Consider the following 23,036-nt stretch of genomic DNA (forward strand, 5'->3'; position numbering starts at 1 on the left):
GCAAATCCTTATTTAAAGGATTATGTTGAAACCAGAATTAACGCAAAACAATCTGTTTACCAACCGATGGAGTTTTAAATGGCATTGTTTACGACCTGCCTATCCCTCGTGTCTTCCCGTGCATATGGCAGGCGTAGAACGGAAACGAAACTCTGCACAGGGGGTGGGGAACACAGACCTAGACACCTGCAATGTTATTTCTACTTTTAAATATTATGTTCTAACATAGATGTTTCTTGCATTATGGGACTTGCAGAAGTGGCACATGGAATTCCCTCTCCGCCAATTCTTGCACCTGATCTTCAGTGCCCTGTCGTGTTCCAGTTCTGCAGCTCCCTTGAGCAGACGCCGCAAAGTTTCCATATTGCGCCGCACCGAGCCGTAGCTTTGCGATGCAGACAGACAACCGCCCACTTAACGTTACGTGAGATTTTCAATCAACACAGCTCCGCAAGAGGTGGAAGGCGACAATATGAAATATATTCAAAGGCAGCCTCCTCTACTTAGATGGTTTCCCCTCTCTTTTCGTAAACAAAAGGAGTGGAGTCAAATCTCCTTGGGCACAGAGCCACTCCAACAGCTGTTGAACTCTTCTTCCCTAAATACACTGGTTCTGTACTACTATGAGGCTTTGGATAAGTAAACAGAGCTTAACTAAGTGCAATTAAATATCTAACTCTCTCTATATATTAAAAGTCACTTGGTTCGTTTCCATCACATTTGGGTGCTTGGAGAATCAATCATCTTCTGCTGTAGGTGAAAAGACTCTGACAACAATCCTAGAAGAGGATTCTAAGATGATATTACAGCCTTATATGATTTCCCCTCACTAGGGAAGAAAAGCATCTAGGATGCTGCTGGCTGCCTAGAATGGGGAATTTTCTTTCCATGGAGAAAAGTGGGAAGAATGTGGGATACAAGAATGGTGGAGCACCTTGAAATTGGGGTGGGAAACCTGTGACTCTCCAGATGGGACTTCAACTCCCTGGGACTTCAACTCCCAACAGTCCCAGCCAGAACAATGACTCAAGGATGATGGGAGTTCAACACATCTGTACTATAGGCCCATCCTGTAGGCCTCCTCTGTTGCCATTGATTTGAGCTGTTCAGCCCGATGCTTGCTGTAAAATGGCCCAGATGTGATTGTGTCAAAAGCATAATGATGGCTTTTGCTGTCCAATCAGTAGTGCTCAGTCAGGGTCACAAGTTGATTATTCCTTCCTCATAAGAACAGCTTGCTGGATGGTAGCCAATGGACTACCTATTAGGTAGCCAATGGACTACCTAATTCAGCATCCTGTTTTCACAGCGGCTAACCGGATGCCTGAGGAAAACCCACAAGCTCAGCATCCAACAAGGAAGGAATACAGAGAACAGAATCTAATCAAAACAAATGCAGCCCTGTATACTACAAAAGTATAATATGTACTGGATGTCCCAATGCAATTGGTATTAAGACTCAAAATAATATCCAAACGTATATATGTAGAGTCACAAAGAAATATACACCGTATTTTTCGCTCCATAAGACACACTTTTCCCCTCTTAAAATCTAAGGGGAAATGTCTGTGCATCTTATGGAGCGAATGTGTGGTTCCTGGGGCTGGGGGGGGGGGACCCGGGTTTTCCCTGCCAGCCCCACAAGCTCTGGGAGCAGCAGGAAGGCTGCACGCAGCCTTTCTGCTGCTCCCCAACCTGCTCTTTGGGGCTGGCAGTGGGGGAAAACCGGGCTTCCCCCACCGCCAGCCCCACAAGCCCTGGGAAGGCTTCGCGCGGCTATCCCTGGCTTTTGTGGGAGGTGGGGGAAGGGACAGAGTGCGGCTCTGTCCCTTCCCCCACCTCCCGCAAAAGCCAGGGATAGCCGCGGTCCCTTTAAAGAGTGCGCGGCTCTTGCAGGAGGTGGGGGAAGGGACAGAGCGAGGCTCTCCCACTTCCCCCACCTCCTGCAAAAGCCCCCAAGAGCCGCACTCCCTTTAAAGAGCCGCGCGGAGTGTGTGTGTGGCTCTTGGGGGCTTTTCCCTTCTCCCTCCTCGGGGACAAGCCTGCAAGCGCCACACACACACTCCAGGCAGCTCATGAAAGGGAGCGCTGAGCAGAGCCTGGGATGCATACAGGCTCTGCTCAGCGCTCCCTTTAAAGAATATTTTTTTTCTTGAATTCCCCCCCCCCCAAAAAAAAAGTAGGTGCGCCTTGTGGTCAGGTGCACCTTATGGAGCAAAAAATACGGTATATATGCATACAGTTTTGCAAATTGCTATTCAATATGTAATTGAGGAAAACCCACAAGCAGGCTTTGAGGAGTCTCTCTTCCTGTGGTTTCCAGTAAGGGGCATTCAGAACCATTTCTGTGTCCAACAGTGAAAGTAGAGCACAACCATCATGGCTAGCAGCCATTGATAGCCGTGTCATTGTCTCATCTTCTTTTAAAGAAGCCATCACTTGTCCCTTGCCTGGGAATAAAACTGCTGCAGACACCCAACTGATGAAATGCTTCTGCCTTGCCACACTAAGCTGATATTTCGATATTCACTTTCCATCTTAAATGGGTCTAATTCATCCAAACTGAAAAAGCAAGATGTGGCATTAACTCATTTAATTACATGCCACGATATATGAGGTTCCCTTTGCACATACCTCTCTGCTATTGGAACCACAGGATACGTAGAAGTATCCTGGGCTTCTTGCCTAGATTATATTCTGCTGTGATGGGATGAGGGTGGCACTGTGGTCTAAACCACTGAGCCTCTTGGGCTTGCTGATCAGAAGGTCAGTGGTTTGAATCCCTGTGATGGAGTGAGCTCCTGTTGCTCTGTCCCAGCTCCTGCCAACCTAGCAGTTTGAAAGCACATCAAGTGCAAGTAGATAAATAGGTACCACTGCGGTGGGAAGGTAAACAGTGTTTCTGTGCACTCTGGTTTCCATCATGGTGTTCCATTGCACCAGAAGCAGTTTAGATGACTAAACCACATGATGACTGGCCACATGACCCGGAAAGCTGTCTGTGGACAAACGCCAGCTCCCTCAGCCTGAAAGTGAGATGAGCGCTGCAACCCCATAGTCGACTTTGACTGGACTTAACCATCCAGGGGTACTTTACCTTTTACCTTATATTCTGCTGTCCTGCCTGAAACCCTTCCCATGCAATATACCACAAGCTCCTTAGTATGAAATTTATTTGTTTATTTTTTAAAAAAAGTATATACCACTTGACACTAAGGGGAAAAAACCTCCAAGGGAGTTAAGATAGGAAACACAGAAAGAGTCAAATGGCAAGCTCAAATATTGGGTAGTCATATCTGTGTTCCACTTTAAAAGAATGCATCCTCTGTTGGAACAAGGAACAATGAAAAAGATACGGAACTGGGAATGTTGGAAGTGTAAAGAGGTTGAAGGGTCATTCCTCCACATGTGGTGACCTTGCAGCATAATTAAAGATTGTTAGGAAGTAATGTAAAATGAACTTTAAAGCAGTACCAATGAAAGAAGCGTGGTACCTTAAAATGTTGGAATATGCGGAATTAGCAGTAGACTAAGACATCAAGATGAAAAATGGTTTAAGGAGGACTGGATAATATACAGTGTGCCTGGCGTTCTCTGGTCCATGGGGTCACGAAGAGTCGGACACGACTAAACGACTAAACAACAACAACAACACCTCTGGTTAAGAACTTAATTTGTTCCAGAGGTCCGTTCTTAACCTGAAACTGTTCTTAACCTGAGGTACCACTTTAGTTAATGGGGCCTCCCGCTGCCACCGCACTGCTACCGCACAATTTCTGTTCTCATCCTGAAGCAAAGTTTTTAACCTGAGGTACTATTTCTGGGTTGGTGGAGTCTGTAACCTGAAGCGTCTGTAACCTGAGGTACCACTGTATATGTATATAGATTACATGGAAAAACTATGATAAACAGACAATTAACTTAGCATGATGTTAGTAATTTCAGCGGTGTAAGTAAGAACAAGAGATAAGGAGAGCAGAACAGAAAGGATTGGAAAACTAAGAAGATGTGGGAGGGAGTGGATTATAAAAGGAGCCATGGAAGGAGAGGAAGGGAAATCCACTAATGCTTGTATCTTTGAAAGTAATAGAAGACGTAAGAATTTTGAATTGTATTTGAAATGTGCGAACACACACATGCGCACGAACACACACACATATATAGTGGCATAGCAATAGCACTTGCAAATTTTGTGCAAATGTGTGCTCTCTCTCTTTTGGTGATGCATAAATGGTCGTCCTAAACCGGTAACATTTATGGAAGCTATTCTTTTAAAAAAGCCTATGGCATTACATTTCCTAATCAAACATCTGCTGGAATGAGTGGAAAGAGCTCAGTCACACTGGCTACCCTAATGCTGGGACAGCTCCTTCTGCCACTGTTTACAGTTAGGATCTGCAACAGGGTGTTGCAGTGCAGTGCATCTTTCCCCCAGAACAGGAGTTCTGCCCTTCTGCATGCCATCCAGCTAGCCAGGCCTTCAAGCTCTGGGATACTATAAGCTGTAAGGAATTCACCTTCCAGCCTCTCCCAGGAGAACATTTTTCTTTTTCTGCTGACAGTCAATATTCCATGGCTCCGTGAGGACACCGGGCATGCTCAACGCTCATTGATACATACCCTCCAACATTTCACCGATGAAAATAGGAGAACAACAACAACAACAATTTTACTATCTATACCCCGCCCATCTGACTGGGTTGCCCCAGCCACTCTGGGCGGCTTCCAACATATATAAAAACATAATAAAACATTAAAAAGCTTCCCTATACAGGGCTGCCTTCAGATGGCTTGGGGAGTCGGATAACTCCATACCCTCCAACAGCTTCTGTAAATCCGGGACTGTCCCTGGAAAATAGGTACACTTGGAGGGTGTCTGTTGATATATATACCCTTTTCTGTTTTGTAAAAATCAACACCAGAAACATCTTTACTTCTGCATACCTCTGGGTTCACCTGGTCATACAACCTCCCTCTTGTCTCTTATTGGCCTTAGTTTGGGTCCATTCCAGCTGGCATTCACCCACCCAAGTTCGCTATTAAGACAGAATTATGATTATATCCACCACCACCACTCCCGGTATCTCTGTAAGAATTATTATGTTTCTCCGCAAAGACTTCCAGAAAAGAAAAAGCTGCTGCTATGAACACTGGCACGCTTCCCCCCCTTCTCTCTCTCTCTCTCTCTCTCTCTCTCTCTCTCTCTCTTTCTCTTGAGCTAGGTAACACATACAAACAGCACACCGGCAAAGTAGTACATATTTGTCTTTAGAAACTGTGAGCTTCTCCTGCTGATTAAATGTGTGTATATTTACAGAACATGCAGAAATCAATAAACCCTCAATGGTGCCTGCGCTTGGCACTTCATGGTGGAAAAAATATATGACCTGAGACAATCCAAATGGTAGAGATCCTATTGATTTTTCCCGACTGCACGGAACGAGGAGGCAGCAGTCCCAGTTAACACTCTCCAACTGATTCACCTACAGTTTCAGAGCTATTACGGCTGGATATATCCCATTGATCTGAGTAAGGTGAAATACCATTTTAAAAATCCTCCTTGATAAAAGTTCTGTTTAATTGTGAACTACCCACTTTTTCTGCTTCCTCCTAATGACATGTGGGCTGTTTATTTAATTCTAAGACAGAGATTTATGAAGCCCCTGACCAGCATTTATAGGGTGCTTTAAATCAACATTTTTGGTTGTACTTGAGGGTCACTTAAATAAATGTAGGTTTGTTTAAAAATTTTGTCCAATTAACTATACTGAAATCTGTGATGCTCAAATCCTCTTTTGATGCAGTATAAATATACTACAATATTCTGATACTTCGCAATATCACTATAGAATGCAGATGTTTTGCAACGTTACAGAAACAGCTGTAAAGCATCCTTGGATTGTGAAATATTACGGAACGCATTTTAATTACTGTTGCCACATGCGCAGACTATAAAACAGACATGTCTAATCAAAGCTTTAAAAACATACTAAACAAAGTCTTTAAGACTACGTTTTGTTTCAACAATCGATTTCACATCAAAATGAATAGATTAAATCTGAAAATTGCTGATAAAAATCATCATGTTTCATGGATGTTAAAATACTACTCTGGGTTACAGTTACAATGCTGTTTTTGAACAATCTTTGTAAAATGCACAAGACTCATGGGGAAGATGTCATTTTACTGGACAGGAGCTCTTCACGTAAAAAACACACACCTTAGCAATTCTTTATCAGGATACAACATATAGACTTTTCTGTTGTTTGGAGGATCATTCTTTCTCAGAACTAGGGAAGTTTGAAGATGTCGGGCCAATGACATGATTAGGCTTGTGAAGAGGAAGTGGCAGGATTCATTCTAAAGGTGCAACCTGCTGATTGAATCAGGACTCAGTGTGGGATGTGTGTTTGCTCAGAGAAAATCATCCTTGTGGGTTCCTGGCCTGAGAACTGTGTCACCACAGTGGTCCAAGGAAGAACAAAGAGACAGGGGGGAAGAACTACATCTGGACGAGTTAACCCACATTTGGACCCCAACAGGGCACTGAGAATCTGCACAGACAAAACTGTGTAACCACATTATAGCGACTTTAAGAACATCTGGGTGAGCTTGCTTTTCTTTCCTCCCTCCTATTCCTTCTTCCTTGTTTGTCATGTCTTAGACCATGGGTAGGCAAACTAAGGCCCAGGGGCCAGATCTGGCCCAATCACATAATAATAATAATAATAATAATAATAATAATAATAATAATAATTTATTATTTATACCCCGCCCATCTGGCTGGCTTCCAACATAACACTAAAATACAATAACCTATTAAACATTATAAGCTTCCCTAAACAGGGTTGCCTTCAGATGTCTAAAAGTCTGGTAGCTGTTCTTCTCTTTGACATCTGGTGGGAGGGTGTTCCACAGGGCGGGTGCCACTACCGAGAAGGCCCTCTGCCTGGTTCCCTGTAACTTGGCTTCTCGTAGTGAGGGAACTGCCAGAAGGCCCTCGGCACTGGACCTCAGTGTCTGGGCAGAACGATGGAGGTGGAGACGCTCCTTCTAAATCTGGCCTGTGGACAGTCAGCGTGTTTTTTCATGAGTAGAATGCGTCCTTTATTTAAAATGCATCTCTGGGTTATTTGTGGGGCATAGGAATTCGTTCATTTCCACCCCCTCTCAAAATATAGTCCGGCCCCCCACAAGGTCTGAGGGACAGTGGATCGGCCCCCTGCTGAAAAGGTATTCTGACTCCTCTTAGACTGTAAGACTGAGGACAGGAACCATCTTGGTACTAACTTTTTAAAGCCATTCTGGGAGCCATCATGGCTAAAGGATGCAATAGAAATGAGTTAAATAAATAAATGGAAATACATAAATGCATAACCAATTCTGGCCGGGCAGCAAAATTAAAAACCGTACCTCGACGGTTCCAAATCAAAGGCATTAAAAATCTAAACAATGTTTACATCATCAAGCTATTGGCCATACTCCCAATCTCCCGAAACCACCGCAAATTAAGGGGAAGAGAAATGGCATAAATGCGGAAAGTAAGGGCAATCTCTCACGAGATGAATGTTGAAAGACTGAGCAAGTGAAGTTTAAGCAGTATGAACAGACTTAAGCAGCGCTGGTAGGCTAAGAGGCAACTCAGCGATTCATAAAGCAGAACAAGTGGAAGCCAGAAACAGAACATCGCAATGCAGAATGTTCCTTTTAAGGGTTCAGTTGGTGAACGATGCCTTCTTTTCAGGAAATTCCAGTCCATTCCCTCAGTTTACTTTCTCTCCCACTCACAATATTCAGTTGGCAGCCTGTGACTAGAGTATGCTTAGTTCTCACTGGACTGTTTTTGGGGGAGACTTTACAGAATCAACTTGGCCTGAACTATCACAAGCCTTCTAAACACAAACCACTTCATTTCGGAGGACAGGACACAAACTATTATGGCAAAGTTGACTATAATAAGGAATTATTTTCAAGTGTATATAACTGCGTAAGTGTATGAACCAGTATTATATTATTGTGTTTTTACTATTCTTTTGTTGGGAGCAGCCCAGAGTGGCTGGGGCACCCTAGTCAGAGGGGCGGCATATAAATAAATAGCGAATAATAATAATAGTAATTACTGCTACTACTATTACTATTATTATTATTATACAGTATTTCCCTCTCTCCTACCTTTCAGGGTCCACCAGGACCACCCGGTCCAAGAGTTAAGTTGGATATGTTCCCTATGATGGTGTCAGCATAAAATAAAGAGTTGGTCCACTATCCTCAGTAGGCACTATTAAGGGATATCGGTTTGTTTTTGTTCCTGTTTTTTATAATGTATCTTGTGTTCTCATTTTGTATTTTTTTGTTGTGAACCGCCCTGGGCTGTTCAGATGAAAGGCGGTATATTATTATTATTATTATTATTATTATTATTATTATTATTATTATTATTATTCCATTTTATTTTGACGAGTTCCATTTGTTGAAAGGCAGGCAGTGAATATTCTCGGGGAGATAGGAAGTCTTTATTAGCCCTTACTTGAAATATTTTGATGCTTTTTAAGTACATTTCAAAGGTGATTGACCGAGAGAGCAATTCATCAAGCCCTGTGGTTGCACAACCTCCACTTATTTTAATAAGGCTTGTGAGGGACCAATCCAAACCCCACTGAGATGAAAGGTGGCTGTTCTCAGCAGCGCTCGGTGGATTGCACTTTGTGTGTGTGTGTGTGCATCTGTGCACACGCACGCCTGCGTGCGAGGCACCTTCTCTCACAACAGCCTGTTAACGTGTTTGGAAATTTACAAGATTTGCTCTTTCATGCCGTATGGGGGGAAACCTGATGCTACAAAAGAACGTTGAAAAGGAGGCAATTATTTCCCCACCCCCAACGACAGAGAAAACCTCTGATCGATTCTTATATGAAGGGGCTTTTTGTTACTCAAGCGGGACCAAAAAAAAAAAAAAAAAAAAGGGAGAAAAGGCACAATTAAAGGTGAGTTTAAAGCTCACTAGAAATGTACAGAGCATCAGCAAAATCTGAGCAGTGCTCCGCTCTGGAATTGTTTTTCTACTTCTCTGTTCTTTTAAATGGTTTTCTATGGCAGGGACATTTTTCTTAATTAGTCACAGCTAATTAGTGTTCTGGCATAGACAAGTAATCAGAAATGTCAGAGCTGCAAGGCTACATCTCCCTAATCCTCTGATAATAATTTAGCCTCCTGGGAGGGCCTCAAGCTGTGGTAAGTAGTGGCTTGACAATAAGGCGAAATTAGGTGGGCAGCAGACCATTAGGATAGAGAAATAAAAAAGCACTACCAGGTCCTGCTGAGCACCATCAGGCAACTAACTACATTGCCAGATGAGGTGCCTGTTTAAGCCGGTGTTGTTAATTAGCTGATTCTACCAGACCTGCTGCATATGCCCAGGTGCATCAGGCAAAAATGTCTCTTTCTGGCTTTGTGCCAAGTGACGGTTGTGTTCTTTCTGAGCTTCTTGAAACCCGATAGCAGAAGTCCACATATTTCTCAAAGATTATTTTGACTTATCAAAGAAATACGCAGCTCAACAAGCTACAATGCATTGTCTCGTGAGGCTCCTCCAGGGAGTTAGTCACGCTTCTCTCAAATTTCCCCCGATTTTCATTCTCATGCAGGCTTTCGATTCAGGAAGAGGACTTTTAAGAGCTCACTAGCCCAGTCTCAACTTGCAGGAGATATTCTGGCATAGAATCGAGATCAAAAGAAGAGCTTGCTTTAAAAAAAAGAAAGAGAGAGCGTCAAAGCCCCAAACTTGCAAACGATAATTTAACGTGGCAAAATGGAAGATGATGCACTGAAACTCACTTGACAAGGTTGTAATCTGAGAACGAGCTGTTTTGAAAGCTGAAGTTTGTATCTTGAAAGAGCGGGAGAAAACACACACACAGACACTGAATTATGGCAATGAATACTAAGTGTGAATTATTAAAGGTAAAGGGACCCCTGACCATTAGGTCCAGTTGTAACCGACTCTGGGGTTTGCGGCGCTCATCTCGCTTTATTGGCTGAGGGAGCCGGCGTACAGCTTCCGGGTCATGTGGCCAGCATGACTAAGCCGCTTCTGGCGAACCAGAGCAGCACACAGAAATGCCATTTACCTTCCCGCCGGAGCAGTACCTATTTATCTACTTGCACTTGATGTGCTTTCGAACTGCTAGGTTGGCAGGAGCAGCGACCGAGCAATGGGAGCTCACCCCGTCGCAGGGATTCGAACCGCCGACCTTCTGATCGGCAAGTCCTAGGCTCTGTGGTTTAACCCACAGTGCCACCCGTGTCCCTCCAAGTGTGAATTATTAGGACAGAGTTAAAACAGACTCCAACAGGACAGAAAAGTGCTATTGAAACCACAGCAGTATCGAAAATATTGATGGCAAAAAAACATTCAAACATGACATAAATAAGTTATGAGAGTCCAGGCCACAATGGCAGTATGCTATCATTCGATGTAATAAATCTCCATATGTACAAAGCTCAGTCTTGGGTGGGCTCTTAAAATGCATCATAGGCTGCCATGTGACCAACCAGAAAGTTCCTTGGAGGAAGGGCAGAATGCAGAAGTAATGCATAGTATTTTCTTACTTAAGACTGAGAACAAATGCTCACAGATCTCCTTTATGACACCGCAAACTTCAGAAAAAGAAACCAAGCAGCCTCTTGTGTATCACAGAGCCTGCATTAGCCTGTGCCTTCCTTCGACGGGAAAATGCTGAAATGTGGTAAATGTTATTAGCATTCAATTCAGATTGTTGTTATACCCCCAAATCATGGAACCATCTGTTTCATTGGATGCAAAAAAATAAACATTAAAATGCACATCAAAAATGGTTATGACCAAGTCAAGAGTGCCGTTCCCACATGACTGCCTTTGACATGAAAGCATTGCTTGTACTACAAAACAAAGGTCAGAGAAAGTCAAAACCAACAAAAATAGCAGATCATATGCATTGGTTGCTCCAGTCCTTCAAAGTCAATGGATTCTGCCAGCTTAAAATCTAGGTCACAGAAAACGTTCTTACCAACTCCTTCCTTATGTGCAACATGAGGCATGTACTTAGGCAGAGATTTAGCATTCAATGCCAGTAATATATTGGTAGCAGAGAAATCACCTCTCATTTCACCCAGCACCCAGAAGTGAACTGACCGAAGCTGATTAAAGGAGGAGGAGGAGGAGGAGGAGGAGAAGAAGAAGAAGAAGAAGAAGAAGAAGAAGAAGAAGAAGAAGAAGGGAGAGGACCATTTTCAGGGGCAGCTTTCAAGCTGCTGAAATGGCGTAGCTACCCCAACCCCCCTTGGCCAACATTTGAACAAGATCTTTTGGGAAGGCCGCACTGGTCTCACTCCCACAAGCTACTAATGTCTTGGCACTCAGATGTGCAGATTCAAAGTTGGAACAGCAAGGCAAGGGCATCGAGAGAAGTGTTCTTGTGGCTGGCTCTTGACATCGGAGCCCCTGTCTTTTGGAAACTCCACCAAGCCAATAATATTTCCCAGAAATACGACAATTCTTTTTGGTTTTCAAGTGAGTGGTAAGGCCTGAGGTTCAACAGCTGCAGAGTTCCTTTAATCTATTCTGGGCATATGGTATTTCACATTTTAATTGGGCATATTGTTAACTACTCCAGTCCCTAGAGATAGGGTGGGTTATACATGGAAATGGGCTATGGAGGAGGGAATCACTGGAGGTACTCAAAAGATGTACATAGCTTAGCGACAAAGTTTCTGACCAAATGTGTTACAGGGGTGCATTAAAACTAAGAGCCGATTCGAACGGTTGGATTTTTCTACGTATTGATCTATGTATGATCGCATGGAGACTAGCTAGCGTGAACATGTGGAGAGCCAGCAGCAATTTCTGTGATTGCAACTACTGGAAAAAATGAAGCCATGATCACACCAAGCTTTTGCAAAACAGCTGTTTAATCAGGACAAAGTTAGTACTGTAGATTGACCCTCCAAATGGAAGAAAACTCCATTGGCCACATTTGAAAGCTTGGGCAGAAAGAAAGGGACAACTTGTGCTCAATTATTACACTGTAATTATTTCATATCTCTCTCTCTCTCTCTCTCTCATTGGAATCTATCTTTTATACTTCCAACCCATACATTCTAAGACCATTTTGTGATATCTGAGAATGGTGAATCCATGTTTTCTATGGTTAGGATGAACAACCATAGAATACATGCAGTACGGTACACACACCAACTTGGTTTCAATATCTTTTGATGCAATTGATATTCAAAATAAGCTTCATTTTGCAAGCTGAAAACATGCAAAAAGAAAGAGACTGAGAAGCAAGGCCCACAGCCATTGGGCAAGTTGCTCTTCTTGACTAAGGTGGTTTCAAAACCTACATAATATTACTAGCATCAATTCTGTCCAATCTATTGGAGCTCGACAGAAGGCAGCCAACAGTCCACTGGCAGATCAACAGTCATTTCCTATTGGACCAGCCAAAAGAAGAATGTTCCCACGCATCATTTTCTTCTTGACTTTTGGCTCACTGACTTCTTCTTGGGGCTCTGGCGAGGATCTCCTTGCAAGCCATGAGGACTTTCCAGCTCTCTCTCACACCATTTCTAGTTAGAGTTTATTTCCTGATGTCGTGCGTATACGTGGTCACACACGAGTCTATTGTGCATAAGGGGGATGCCTGTCAGGTATAATTTAGCTCAGATTCCTGCATTGCAGGGGGTCGCATTAAATAACCCGCAGGGTACTCTCCAACTCTCCAATTCTATGATTCTATGACTTGATGGACTTGGGTCTGATCCAGCACCACTAAGCAAGTATATATACTCAGGATCGCGTGACATTAATTAGCAATGCCTTAACTATTCCAAGAGCCTGAAACTGCACTTTCATTTTTGTAAATTAAGCGCACATCTGGTGGGCCCACAGAGATCCCTTAAAAAAAAAAAAGTAGAGCACCCAAGACTTGCAAGAAATAGCATTCTTCTACTTTACTTGACACCTTCTCTCTTTTTCATAACAGACATTATCTTCATATTTATTTCACAAATGACAATATGTGAAACTGATATGTAACCCAAAGAAATGTGAAGAAGCATTATTATTTCAGGGAAAGAAGCATATATGTGGATCAGAAAGCATGTTTACCACAGAAATAACATTTTTAATGAGCAACATTCACCTTTGCCACATGACCAGGTTAACACCAGCTAATTTTATTTTTTAAGTCGGTTACTTTAGCATCTCATTTACTAAGCCTAATGCCAATTAAAACTCCGCTGGAACAGGTAGAGATGGTGGCGCATTGTTAATATTTCACACAGGAATGTGAATCTGTGTTTAACCAACTAGGGTGAGCTTTGTGAGAGAGCCCTTACTGCCGTTATTGTGGAGGAGAAAGTGGCAAGATAAAAACTGCTGTCACAGTGTGTGTTGTAGAGACAGCTGAAGCACATCGACACGGCTTTCACAATTGGAGGCGTCGGTTTGCCAATAGCTCCAACAAAAGCCCTTTTAAAAAGCACAGGGGACTGAATTCTCCGGTGCGATGCAACAGATCCATAGCAATTTCTTAGCCCAGTTCCATGGAATTTAGAGAGTACGGTTTTGGAACCAGGCGATATACGGCAACTCAGATGTTTACTTTTTAGGCCACTTTTCACCCCTAACGTGGGCTGCTGAAGTAGATCACATAAAGCCCCAAGCCAAAACACAACCAAGTAACCAAAGTTATAGTTAAAACTAAAAACTTAAAACCGGAGGCTTGCTTCCAGTGCAGTTCTAAGTAAGCATAAGGATTCCTGCTGGTGCTATGGGATTCCTACCCGCTTCTCCCTGACACAGGACTCCAGCATCTGTCCTGGGGTTTCTCCCAACCACCCAGAGCATTTTTTTGGAGGGTTTGTGTGTGTGGGGGGGCGATGGGGTGAAGTCCTGTTGTGCAAGCAGGAATTATTGTGCTGATGGGACGCTGACTTAGCACCACATTGGATACAAGACCAAAAGGACACAGTTAAAACAGCCATAGATTAGAAGCCACATGGAATAAATATGCTTTCACTGCCCACCTAAAGCCCATCAAGGATGGCACTTGCCTCGGCTCCTTTGGGAGGGAAGTCCAGCATAATCTAGCTTGTAGCCAGGGGGGGACAGAGCGTGGTTCTCCTCCTTCCCACCCCATTTAAATGCCCAGGTAAAGATGAGTTGCCCTTTAATGCCTGGCCCCAATAAAGAAAAGCCCAAAACCTGTTTTTTCATCACCATGGGCTCATAGGAGTTGGGCTACAAACCAGCTCTTCCCTGTGCAGAGGATCGGTGTTGCATTTTTTGAAAGTTCTGTCTAATCGTATAACAATTTGTGAATTTCCTATTGATCTTCCATAAGTTTTCCCATTGGGCCATGGTTATTGAATGGCCAAAATCTTGTGACCACCAGGTGAGAGGGTTAGTTAAGGGAGAGGAGGAGGTGGGAAGAGAACAGCATGCTCCTTCTTCCTGTGAGTTCTCTTGGTGCTCAGTAAGCGCAGTTAATAGGCATGGTCTTTGCTGAGCACATTCAGAGATCCAGACCCATACAGGATGATGCTAGCAGCTTGCAAGTCCCAGGTAAGAATCACCACCAGATGCTCTGGGTCCAGCACAAAGACCATTACCTGATCTATGTTTTCCTATTCCCTCCCCAATCCTCTCCTAGCTTCCACCATGGCATCTCACTGCTGAACAGGTAAACTCCATTTACTGGAAAGCCCTGTGTTTGTCTGGCTTAAGGTAGAAGTTCTATATGATTGCAGTGACTCATTCATGCAAGCTAGACTGCTTCAGGAGCGGGCAACCCGTGCCACATGCAGACCCCACATTAGGGACTTGTCCTAATAACTTTGGCATGTAAGTCAATTTAGTCAATGGTCTGTTTGACATGTAACGCTAGACCATGGTTTAGTGCTGCAAGACATGAGCTTGGCGGGCCCTGAACAGTTTGATCCCGGCTTGATTAAACAAAATAAAACAAATATTGAAGCAAAAGCTCTCTGCTCACCAGAGGAGGGTGTAGGGAAAGAGGTAAAGATTCTTTCCCATTAAGTACTAAACAATGGTTTATCATTATGGGCAGCCTAGGCCAGTAGGGTTGCCATATTTCAAAAAGTAAAAATCCGGACAGAAAATAAATTGGACGTTTTTGAGCTATTTCTGAGGAATATAAGCAAAAACGACACTGCCGACATGGGCTGCCATACGTCCGGATTTTCCTATACATTTAGCTGATTTCCACCTGGACGCTGCTTGCGGGTGCAATATTCTGGATATGTTTGTGTAAATTCCAGACATATGGCAACCTTAGAGGCCAGTGACTTAGATAGTATTAAGTGCTACTTTATTACCTAACATATATACTTCATAGAAGCCTGTTACTAGGTATAGAGGCTATTTGTAGGAAAAAAACAACAGGAACTGAACTTGCACTTATTTTGGAACAAACCCATTCACTTCAATGTTAACTCAACTGGCATACTTGCAACTTTTTTTCTGGTCATAGCAGCAATACTCCTTGGTTGCCAACACAAATAAAAGTCACAGCTGTTGATTCCAGAAAAGTTACGGTATAACAAACTCTGAGGAAGCCCAACAACCAATATTATTATATCGAAGCGCAGTGCTTTCTCTTTCTCTTGTATTCAGCTTATCCAGTCGAACCATTTCTTCAAAAACTTTTCACAAGGTCTTGCTTACTGATTTGAGCAAGTGCATGATTATGCAGAAATGACGTTATGAGAGGCTAACATTCAAAATAAAAAATAGGCGTGGAAAAGAAAGAAATAAGCAGATTGTGTCCCTCAGTTCATCTCCTGAAAAAGATGTGCCTGTTTTTACAGACTCATTTACGTGGTGCTTTGGAATGTCTTTCTGATTTCAGTGTTGCGGGGCTGACTTTACCTTGTAGTCGCAAGGTGGACGATAATGATGTTTTTCTTTCCCTTTCTTGCCTACATACATTTCCTCATCTGAAAAGACTCCATGAGAGGAATTAACTCCTGGTGCCTTCTCATGGGCTTCTATTTAAGCATGGGAAGTTGGAGAGGCAGCCGAGATCAGTGTCCTTGCTGATTTTCTTTAAGGAAAACCTTTCCTTTTGCCTTAAAACCCCCCACAAAAATTTATGCACCAATTTCTTTGGCAAAGAAAGAGAATTCACTCAAAAAAACCCAACAACCATGAGCAGCATGGTAGACAGCCTCCCCAGCTCCCTGTGATTCTAGGAAAGTCCAGCTGAGGGCATCATGGGGTTTTCTGGAAGCTTGGACACCCTAGGAAAGCTGAAGAAGAGCAAAGACCACCAGAGAGACAATTTGTAGAATGAAAGGGCAGTCATAAACCCCATCCACGTCCACCCTTGCAAACCACCTAAAAGAATTTATCCAAATCTCTCTGATAGTTTTTGGATGCATCCTCCCCCTCATCAACTGAAGGAGAATGATTAAAAATGGGAAGAAATCCAAGTCTTCCTAGTCTGCGGACTTGATTGAGCTCTGTGATGACAGAGCCCAAAATCTTTGTTGAAGCATTGGGGATGATCCAGTGAATTATTAGATGTGTACTGTACAGAAAAACAACAGCAGCTTAACTTTCCCAACTACTGGATGCCATGATGAATGCCTGGTTTTTGTTTTTGTTTTTTTTAAATACATTTTAACACAGAATCAGGACTGTGTGCTCAGTACATCGCAGGAGCGAGTGCTATGGATCTGGCCCAACACCCACTGAAATCTCTATCAAGGTTCCTATCTAAGTTTTAAACATTTGGAGAGAGAGAAATCACAGTGCAAACAGGCAGAAAGCCTAAGAAATGAACCATATGCTTGCAGATCCCGCTGCAACACTAAACTGATGCAGAAGTTGCTAATATGTCTCTGGTACTTTGTAAAAATGCCAGCTGGAGGGATGGAGTTGTTCCCTCCTCCCTTTCTACCTCTGCAAGGCATCGTAGCTTTCGCAAATAAATAAATAAACCATTCTTTCACACATACTCACACTTAGCTTATTAAAACAGATGATACTTTTCAAAAATAATTTTAGAACCATTCAGAAGTGTCTGTAAGGAAAGGGACTGAGTGCTAAAGTCAAGCTCCTTCCGAGCAGTCAAGCTAACAGACGACAAACGGCGACACGACATACCCATGTCGGAGAGTCTTGCGAAGCGAGACCTTCCGCAAACTACCGTGAGCGAAGTGTCACCGCGCAGGCTGTGAATCGCTGTTGTGAAAACATTTGCGGCAACTTGCATAATTAAACGAAACTGCCAGAAAAGCTTTCTAAAATGCTGTGGAGATGGAACATAAATAAAGATGCACCGCCGTGGCAAATGGTAAGGCGAATTCAGACCTGGGGCAGGAACTGACCGTAGTGAACTGCAGAAGGAAGGTAGACTTCTCCAGCAGTCTGAGGGGAGGCTGCTAGAGGAGTCTGGGCTTATCCAGACTGATGTGCTCAGTGCTCTAAATACACATAGAATGGGATCGTGATATTTCTAGCTGCTGAGAGCAAGTGACTTATGAGTTCCTTGTGTATGTATGTTGCGGTCCTGGAATATATTTAATAGGGCTAGTTCTGGAGTTGCTTCTATTGCCTGTTTTGTTATTCTGGAGATTTCATGGAGTGAACATAGACCTCTGGTACCAAAATGTATGGGAAACCACCCTATTGTCAGGGACCATGCTGAGGAGGACTGCACTGAGGAAGAATGGTGGGAGCCACCCCCTCCCCCTGAATCTATCAGGAGCAGGAAGACAGTATAGATTTGGAACAGTGGTTTGTAGAGGGGCATATTTCAGAAGGCAGAAGCTGGAGAATACTGGATAGGGAACAGCTAGCAGAAGAAACACTAGAAGAGAGAGAGAGTTAACAGATTCACAGTTTCTGGACAGCATTCACCCCCCCCCCCCCTTCTCCAAAGACATGAAGAGCTCAGAATGTGTTATAACAGAAAGCACAGAAGGTACAACATCAGATTACAAGATGTAGGAGTGATGTAGATTAATAGGGACGGAGTGGGGGAGCGAGCCTTAATTGGGAGCACCGCCATTTCTAGGTAGACGTGCTCTTTTATCTCTCACTGTGATTATTAAAGAATCTAACTGGTAAGACATTCCTTTCGTTTGATCTTTTTATTTACTGCCACAGGGGAGGAAGCTGATTCCCTGAAGCCTGACACCTATAGAAAAGTTAACCAACAAACGTAGACTAGCACACAGACAAGCCTTCATCCCGATATGGTTCCTCTTTATCACATACACAGCACTACGAGACAACCTATCCCCCCCCAAGAGCACACAAATCAATCTAGCTAACCAGACCCAACAACCTAGCTCCCCCCCCTGCAAACAAGCCATACTGCAATCAGCTGGACGCAACCAACCAAGCTCTGGACCCCCAATCTCTTGCAATATCAATATAAATATATATAAAAACAAAGGACCTACCCGCATGATGCTGACACAAACTCTGATGCTAACACTAGGCAACAGAGCAAAATAACATATTTCCCTTCTCTTTTCCCTCAGCTGAAAGATGTCTATGACCAAAGTGTCTCTCACTAAATGTAAATGAACTGTGAAAAAGACTCCATCACTTCAAAGTGGAGGTGACAGATGATACCCTTCCCTGTTTATCTGTTTTGTAACCCTCAAAAAAACCTTAATAATTTTTTTTTTTAAAAAAAATCGGGATCACAGCTCTCCGTGGGGAGAGTCGAGGGGCTGAAGTTTGCAACACTCCGAGGAAGTAGATCACTCAGAAGAACGGTCCGTACAGACCAGTGCAAGTGTATATGTTTAGATCGTCCAAAAGCCTGCTCATTTATTTATGCTTTTTAAAAATTTGCATACTGGCTTTCATCTGAAAATCACAGGGCAGTTTACAGAGCTCTACAATGAAAGTGTGTGTCTGTGGCCACTTTGCATTAGGAGGACAACAATGCAAAGGCAGAGCAGGAGGGATGGAGAACAAGGCAGAGAACGTTGAGAGTGAAAGGTGGACTCATGCTTGGGAGTTTTATCTTTGTGTGAGCACTCGTAACATCCAGGAGGGACGCCCATCAATGGAAATGCAAAGTGGAAGTCTGAAGTGTGAGTGAGGGTCCTCTCTCAACTGTTATCTATGTAAAAGTAAAGGGACCCCTGACCATTAGGTCCAGTCGTGGCCGACTCTGGGGTTGCAGTGCTCATCTCGCTTTATTGGCCGAGGGAGCTGGCGTACAGCTTCCGGGTCATGTGGCCAGCATGACTAAGCCACTTCTGGCAAACCAGAGCAGCGCACGGAAATGCCGTTTACCTTCCCACAGGAGCGGTACCTGTTTTTCTACTTGCACTTTGCGTGCTTTCGAACTGCTAGGTTGGCAGGAGCAGGGACCGAGCAACAGGAGCTCACCCTGTTGTGGGGAATCGAACCGTCGACTTTCTGATTGGCAAGCCCTAGGCTCTGTGGTTTAACCCACAGCGCCACCCGCGTCCCTCAACTGTTATCTAGTTGCGGCCAAACTCTCAGACTACAGCAAAGGGAGATAGGCAAGCACAGGAAGAATCTGTTGGCTCTGCTGAGTCACCAGCAACTTCTTTCTCTTCTTCTTCCTCACGAAATGTTGCCATTCCAGCCAGCCATTGCAAGAACTCAGAACTAGCCCATGAGTTAGTTTCCCGCATCCTCATCCCATTTCCTTATGTGTTGTGGTTTTTAGATTTTGAGCCTGAGGGCAGGGACCACCTTAATTTTATTTGCAGGCCAACCAGGGGGCAGTTTGTCAGCTGAAGATTGGGGGGGGGGGGGCAAAGAGGCTCTGAATAAACATACACAATGGAGCTTGTGCAAAGCACGCGGTTTAGGAGAGATTGGGAGGAGATGACAACCAAACTGAGAATAATTCCTGTATATACCATCTAAAAGATATTTCATCTAAAGCCCCACATACAGGATATCTGGCCACGTACTATTAGAAGGGGACTATTGACAGTTGATAGAGAGAAAAGCAGAATGGATTTGCTCTGCTTGGACCAGCATAGGATATAGCAACCAGTTATGTGAACCACTGTGATAATTTCATCTATTTAAGATCAGAGTGCAGAGGATTCACCAAAACATAACATCCCATCATCACCATCACCATCAGGAAAAGCAATATTTCAGAGTTCCCAAGACCCTCTAATTTATGGCAGCTCTTTTTTTTAAAAAAAAAAAATAGGGTGAAGTTACAATGACAGCATAGCCCTAGTATCTTTATATTAACTTATTTGTCAACCAGTATGCCTCTTGGGTATAGAATAGTTAAGGCCAGTTTGTGAATGCGGCAATAACCAACAAAAACAAGCATCTTGCTCTGCAGTTGCAGCCCGAAAGAGCAGCTCGTAATATTCAGACAGACCACTTAGGATTCAGACAGCTACTTATACTTACATCAAACAGTTTTTCTATGTACATTTCTTCATTGACCTTATCGCGAAGTATGTCTTGGTTCTGGCGAACAAACGTTATGTAAGTGTCTGCTAGATCCATCCCCGGTTTCTGTGAGAGGGGGAGAGAAAGAAAGATTTGGGGGCAGGGGCAGGAGGAAAGACCACAGAGGTATAACTTGCACTGTGTGATAAATCTTATTCTTCAGATAAACACACATTTATACAAATAATAATAATAATAAACATGCACATATGCACATCATTTTGTCTCATCCAAAATCCATATCAGATTTGACAGAAATTTACAGCAGGTCTGGAATTTAAATTTGGTGAACGTGGAGTCCAGTTCTTCTTCTAATAATAATAATAATAATAATTTATTATTTATACCCCGCCCATCTGGCTGGGCCTCCCCAGCCACTCTGGGCGGCTTCCAAAAGAATATTAAAATACTATGATACATCAAACATTAAAAGCATCCCTGAACAGGGCTGCCTTCAGATGTCTTCTAAAAGTCTGGTAGTTGTTGTTCTCTTTGACATCTGGTGGGAGGGCATTCCACAAGGAGGGTGCCACTACCGAAAAGGCCCTCTGCCTGGTTCCCTGTAACTTGGCTTCTCGCAGTGAGGGAACCGCCAGAAGGCCCTTGGTGCTGGACCTCAGTGTCCGGGTAGAACGATGGGGGTGGAGACGCTCCTTCAGGTATACTGGACCGAGGCCGTTTAGGGCTTTAAAGGTCAGCACCAACACTTTGAATTGTGCTCGGAAACGTACTGGGAGCCAATGTAGGTCTTTCAAGACCGGTGTTATATGGTCTCGGTGGCCGCTCCCTGTCACCAGTCTGGCTGCTGCGTTCTGGATTAGTTGTAGTTTCCGGGTCACCTTCAAAGGTAGCCCCACGTAGAGTGCATTGCAGTAATCCAAGCGGGAGATAACCAGAGCATGCACCACTCTGGCGAGGCAGTCCACAGGCAGATAGGGTCTCAGCCTGCGTACCAGATGGAGCTGGTACACAGCTGCCCTGGACACGGATTTAACCTGTGCCTCCATGGACAGCTGTGAGTCCAAAATGACTCCCAGGCTGCGCACCTGGTCCTTCAGGGGCACAGTTACCCCATTCAGGACCAGGGAGTCCTCCACACCTGCCCGCCTCCTGTCCCCCAGAAACAGTACTCCTGTCTTGTCAGGATTCAATCTCAATCTGTTAGCCGCCATCCATCCTCCAACCGCCTCCAGACACTCACACAGGACCTTCACCGCCTTCACTGGTTCTGATTTGAAAGAGAGGTAGAGCTGGGTATCATCCGCATACTGATGAACACCCAGCCCAAACCCCCTGATGATCTCTCCCAGCGGCTGCATGTAAATGTTGAAAAGCATGGGGGAGAGGACAGAACCCTGAGGCACCCCACAAGTGAGAGCCCAGGGGTCTGAACACTCATCCCCCACCACCACTTTCTGAACACGGCCCAGGAGGAAGGAGCGGAACCACTGTAGGACAGTGCCCCCAGCTCCCAGCCCCTCAAGACGGTCCAGAAGGATGTTATGGTCGATGGTATCAAACGCCGCTGAGAGATCCAGCAGAACTAGGAAACAGCTCTCACCTTTGTCCCTAGCCCGCCGGAGATCATCAACCAGTGCGACCAAGGCAGTTTCAGTCCCATGATGAGGCCTGAATCCCGACTGGAAGGGATCCAAATGGTCCGCTTCTTCCAGGCGTGCCTGGAGTTGTTCAGCAACCACTCACTCAATCACCTTGCCCAAGAATGGAAGATTTGAGACTGGGCGATAGCTGGCCATCGTGGCCGCATCTAAAGATGGTTTTTTAAGAAGTGGTTTGATAACCGCCTCTTTCAGCGGGTCTGGGAAGGCTCCCTCACGGAGGGAAGCATTCACCACCCCACAAAGCCCATCGCCCAGTCCTTCCCGGCTAGCTTTTATAAGCCAGGATGGGCAAGGATCAAGGAGACAGGTGGTTGGTTTCACTCGTCCAAGCAGCCTGTCCACATCCTCGGAGGTAACAGATTGGAATTGATCCCATGCAATTTGACTAGACAGGACTCTAGCACTCTCCCGCCCCGGCCCTGCTCCCACGGTGGCGTCTACCTCTTCCCGAATCTGAGCGACTTTATCTGCAAAAAACTTTGCAAAATCATTGCAGGAGATCATGTGGCCCGTACTGGGCCCTGATGTAGCAGGTGGTTCCGCTAAATTGCGGACCACCTGAAAAAGTCTCCTGCTGCTGTTTTCTGCAGATGCAATAGAGGCGGTGAAGAAAGTCTTCTTCGCCGTCGCTACCGCCACTTGGTAGGCTCGACATTGAGCTCTAACCTGTGTCCGGTCAGCTTCAGAATGAGTTATCCGCCACCGGCGCTCTAGCCGTCTCAACGATTGTTTCATTGCCCTCAGATCCGTGGAAAACCACGGGGCTCTCCGGGCTCCATGCAATCGGAGAGGGCGCTTCGGAGCCAAACAGTCAATAGCCCTGGTTAACTCCACATTCCAGCGGGCCACCAGGGAATCAGCTGAAAGGCCATCAACATGGGATAAAGCATCCCCTACCACTCTCTGGAAACCATTTGGATCCATTAAGTGGC

General features: G+C 44.4%; 2 protein-coding genes across 8 annotated transcripts in view; one reads left to right on the forward strand and one right to left on the reverse strand.

Annotated features, from left to right (window-relative positions):
• The window catches only part of LOC307225975 (uncharacterized protein), a 217,368-nt gene that overhangs the window by 39,889 nt on the left and 154,443 nt on the right, over positions 1 to 23,036 (forward strand). The window lies entirely within an intron of this gene.
• The window catches only part of CADPS2 (calcium dependent secretion activator 2), a 350,035-nt gene that overhangs the window by 14,350 nt on the left and 312,649 nt on the right, over positions 1 to 23,036 (reverse strand). For all 7 annotated transcript variants that reach the window (XM_079994071.1, XM_079994070.1, XM_079994069.1 and 4 more), the window contains one exon: positions 20,441 to 20,548. In XM_079994071.1, the coding sequence (XP_079850197.1) occupies positions 20,441 to 20,548 (108 nt within the window). The remainder of the gene's footprint in view (positions 1 to 20,440; positions 20,549 to 23,036) is intronic.

This window comes from Podarcis cretensis (assembly GCF_951804945.1).
Source record: "Podarcis cretensis genome assembly, chromosome: 10".
In the NCBI taxonomy this organism is placed as follows: domain Eukaryota; kingdom Metazoa; phylum Chordata; class Lepidosauria; order Squamata; family Lacertidae; genus Podarcis; species Podarcis cretensis.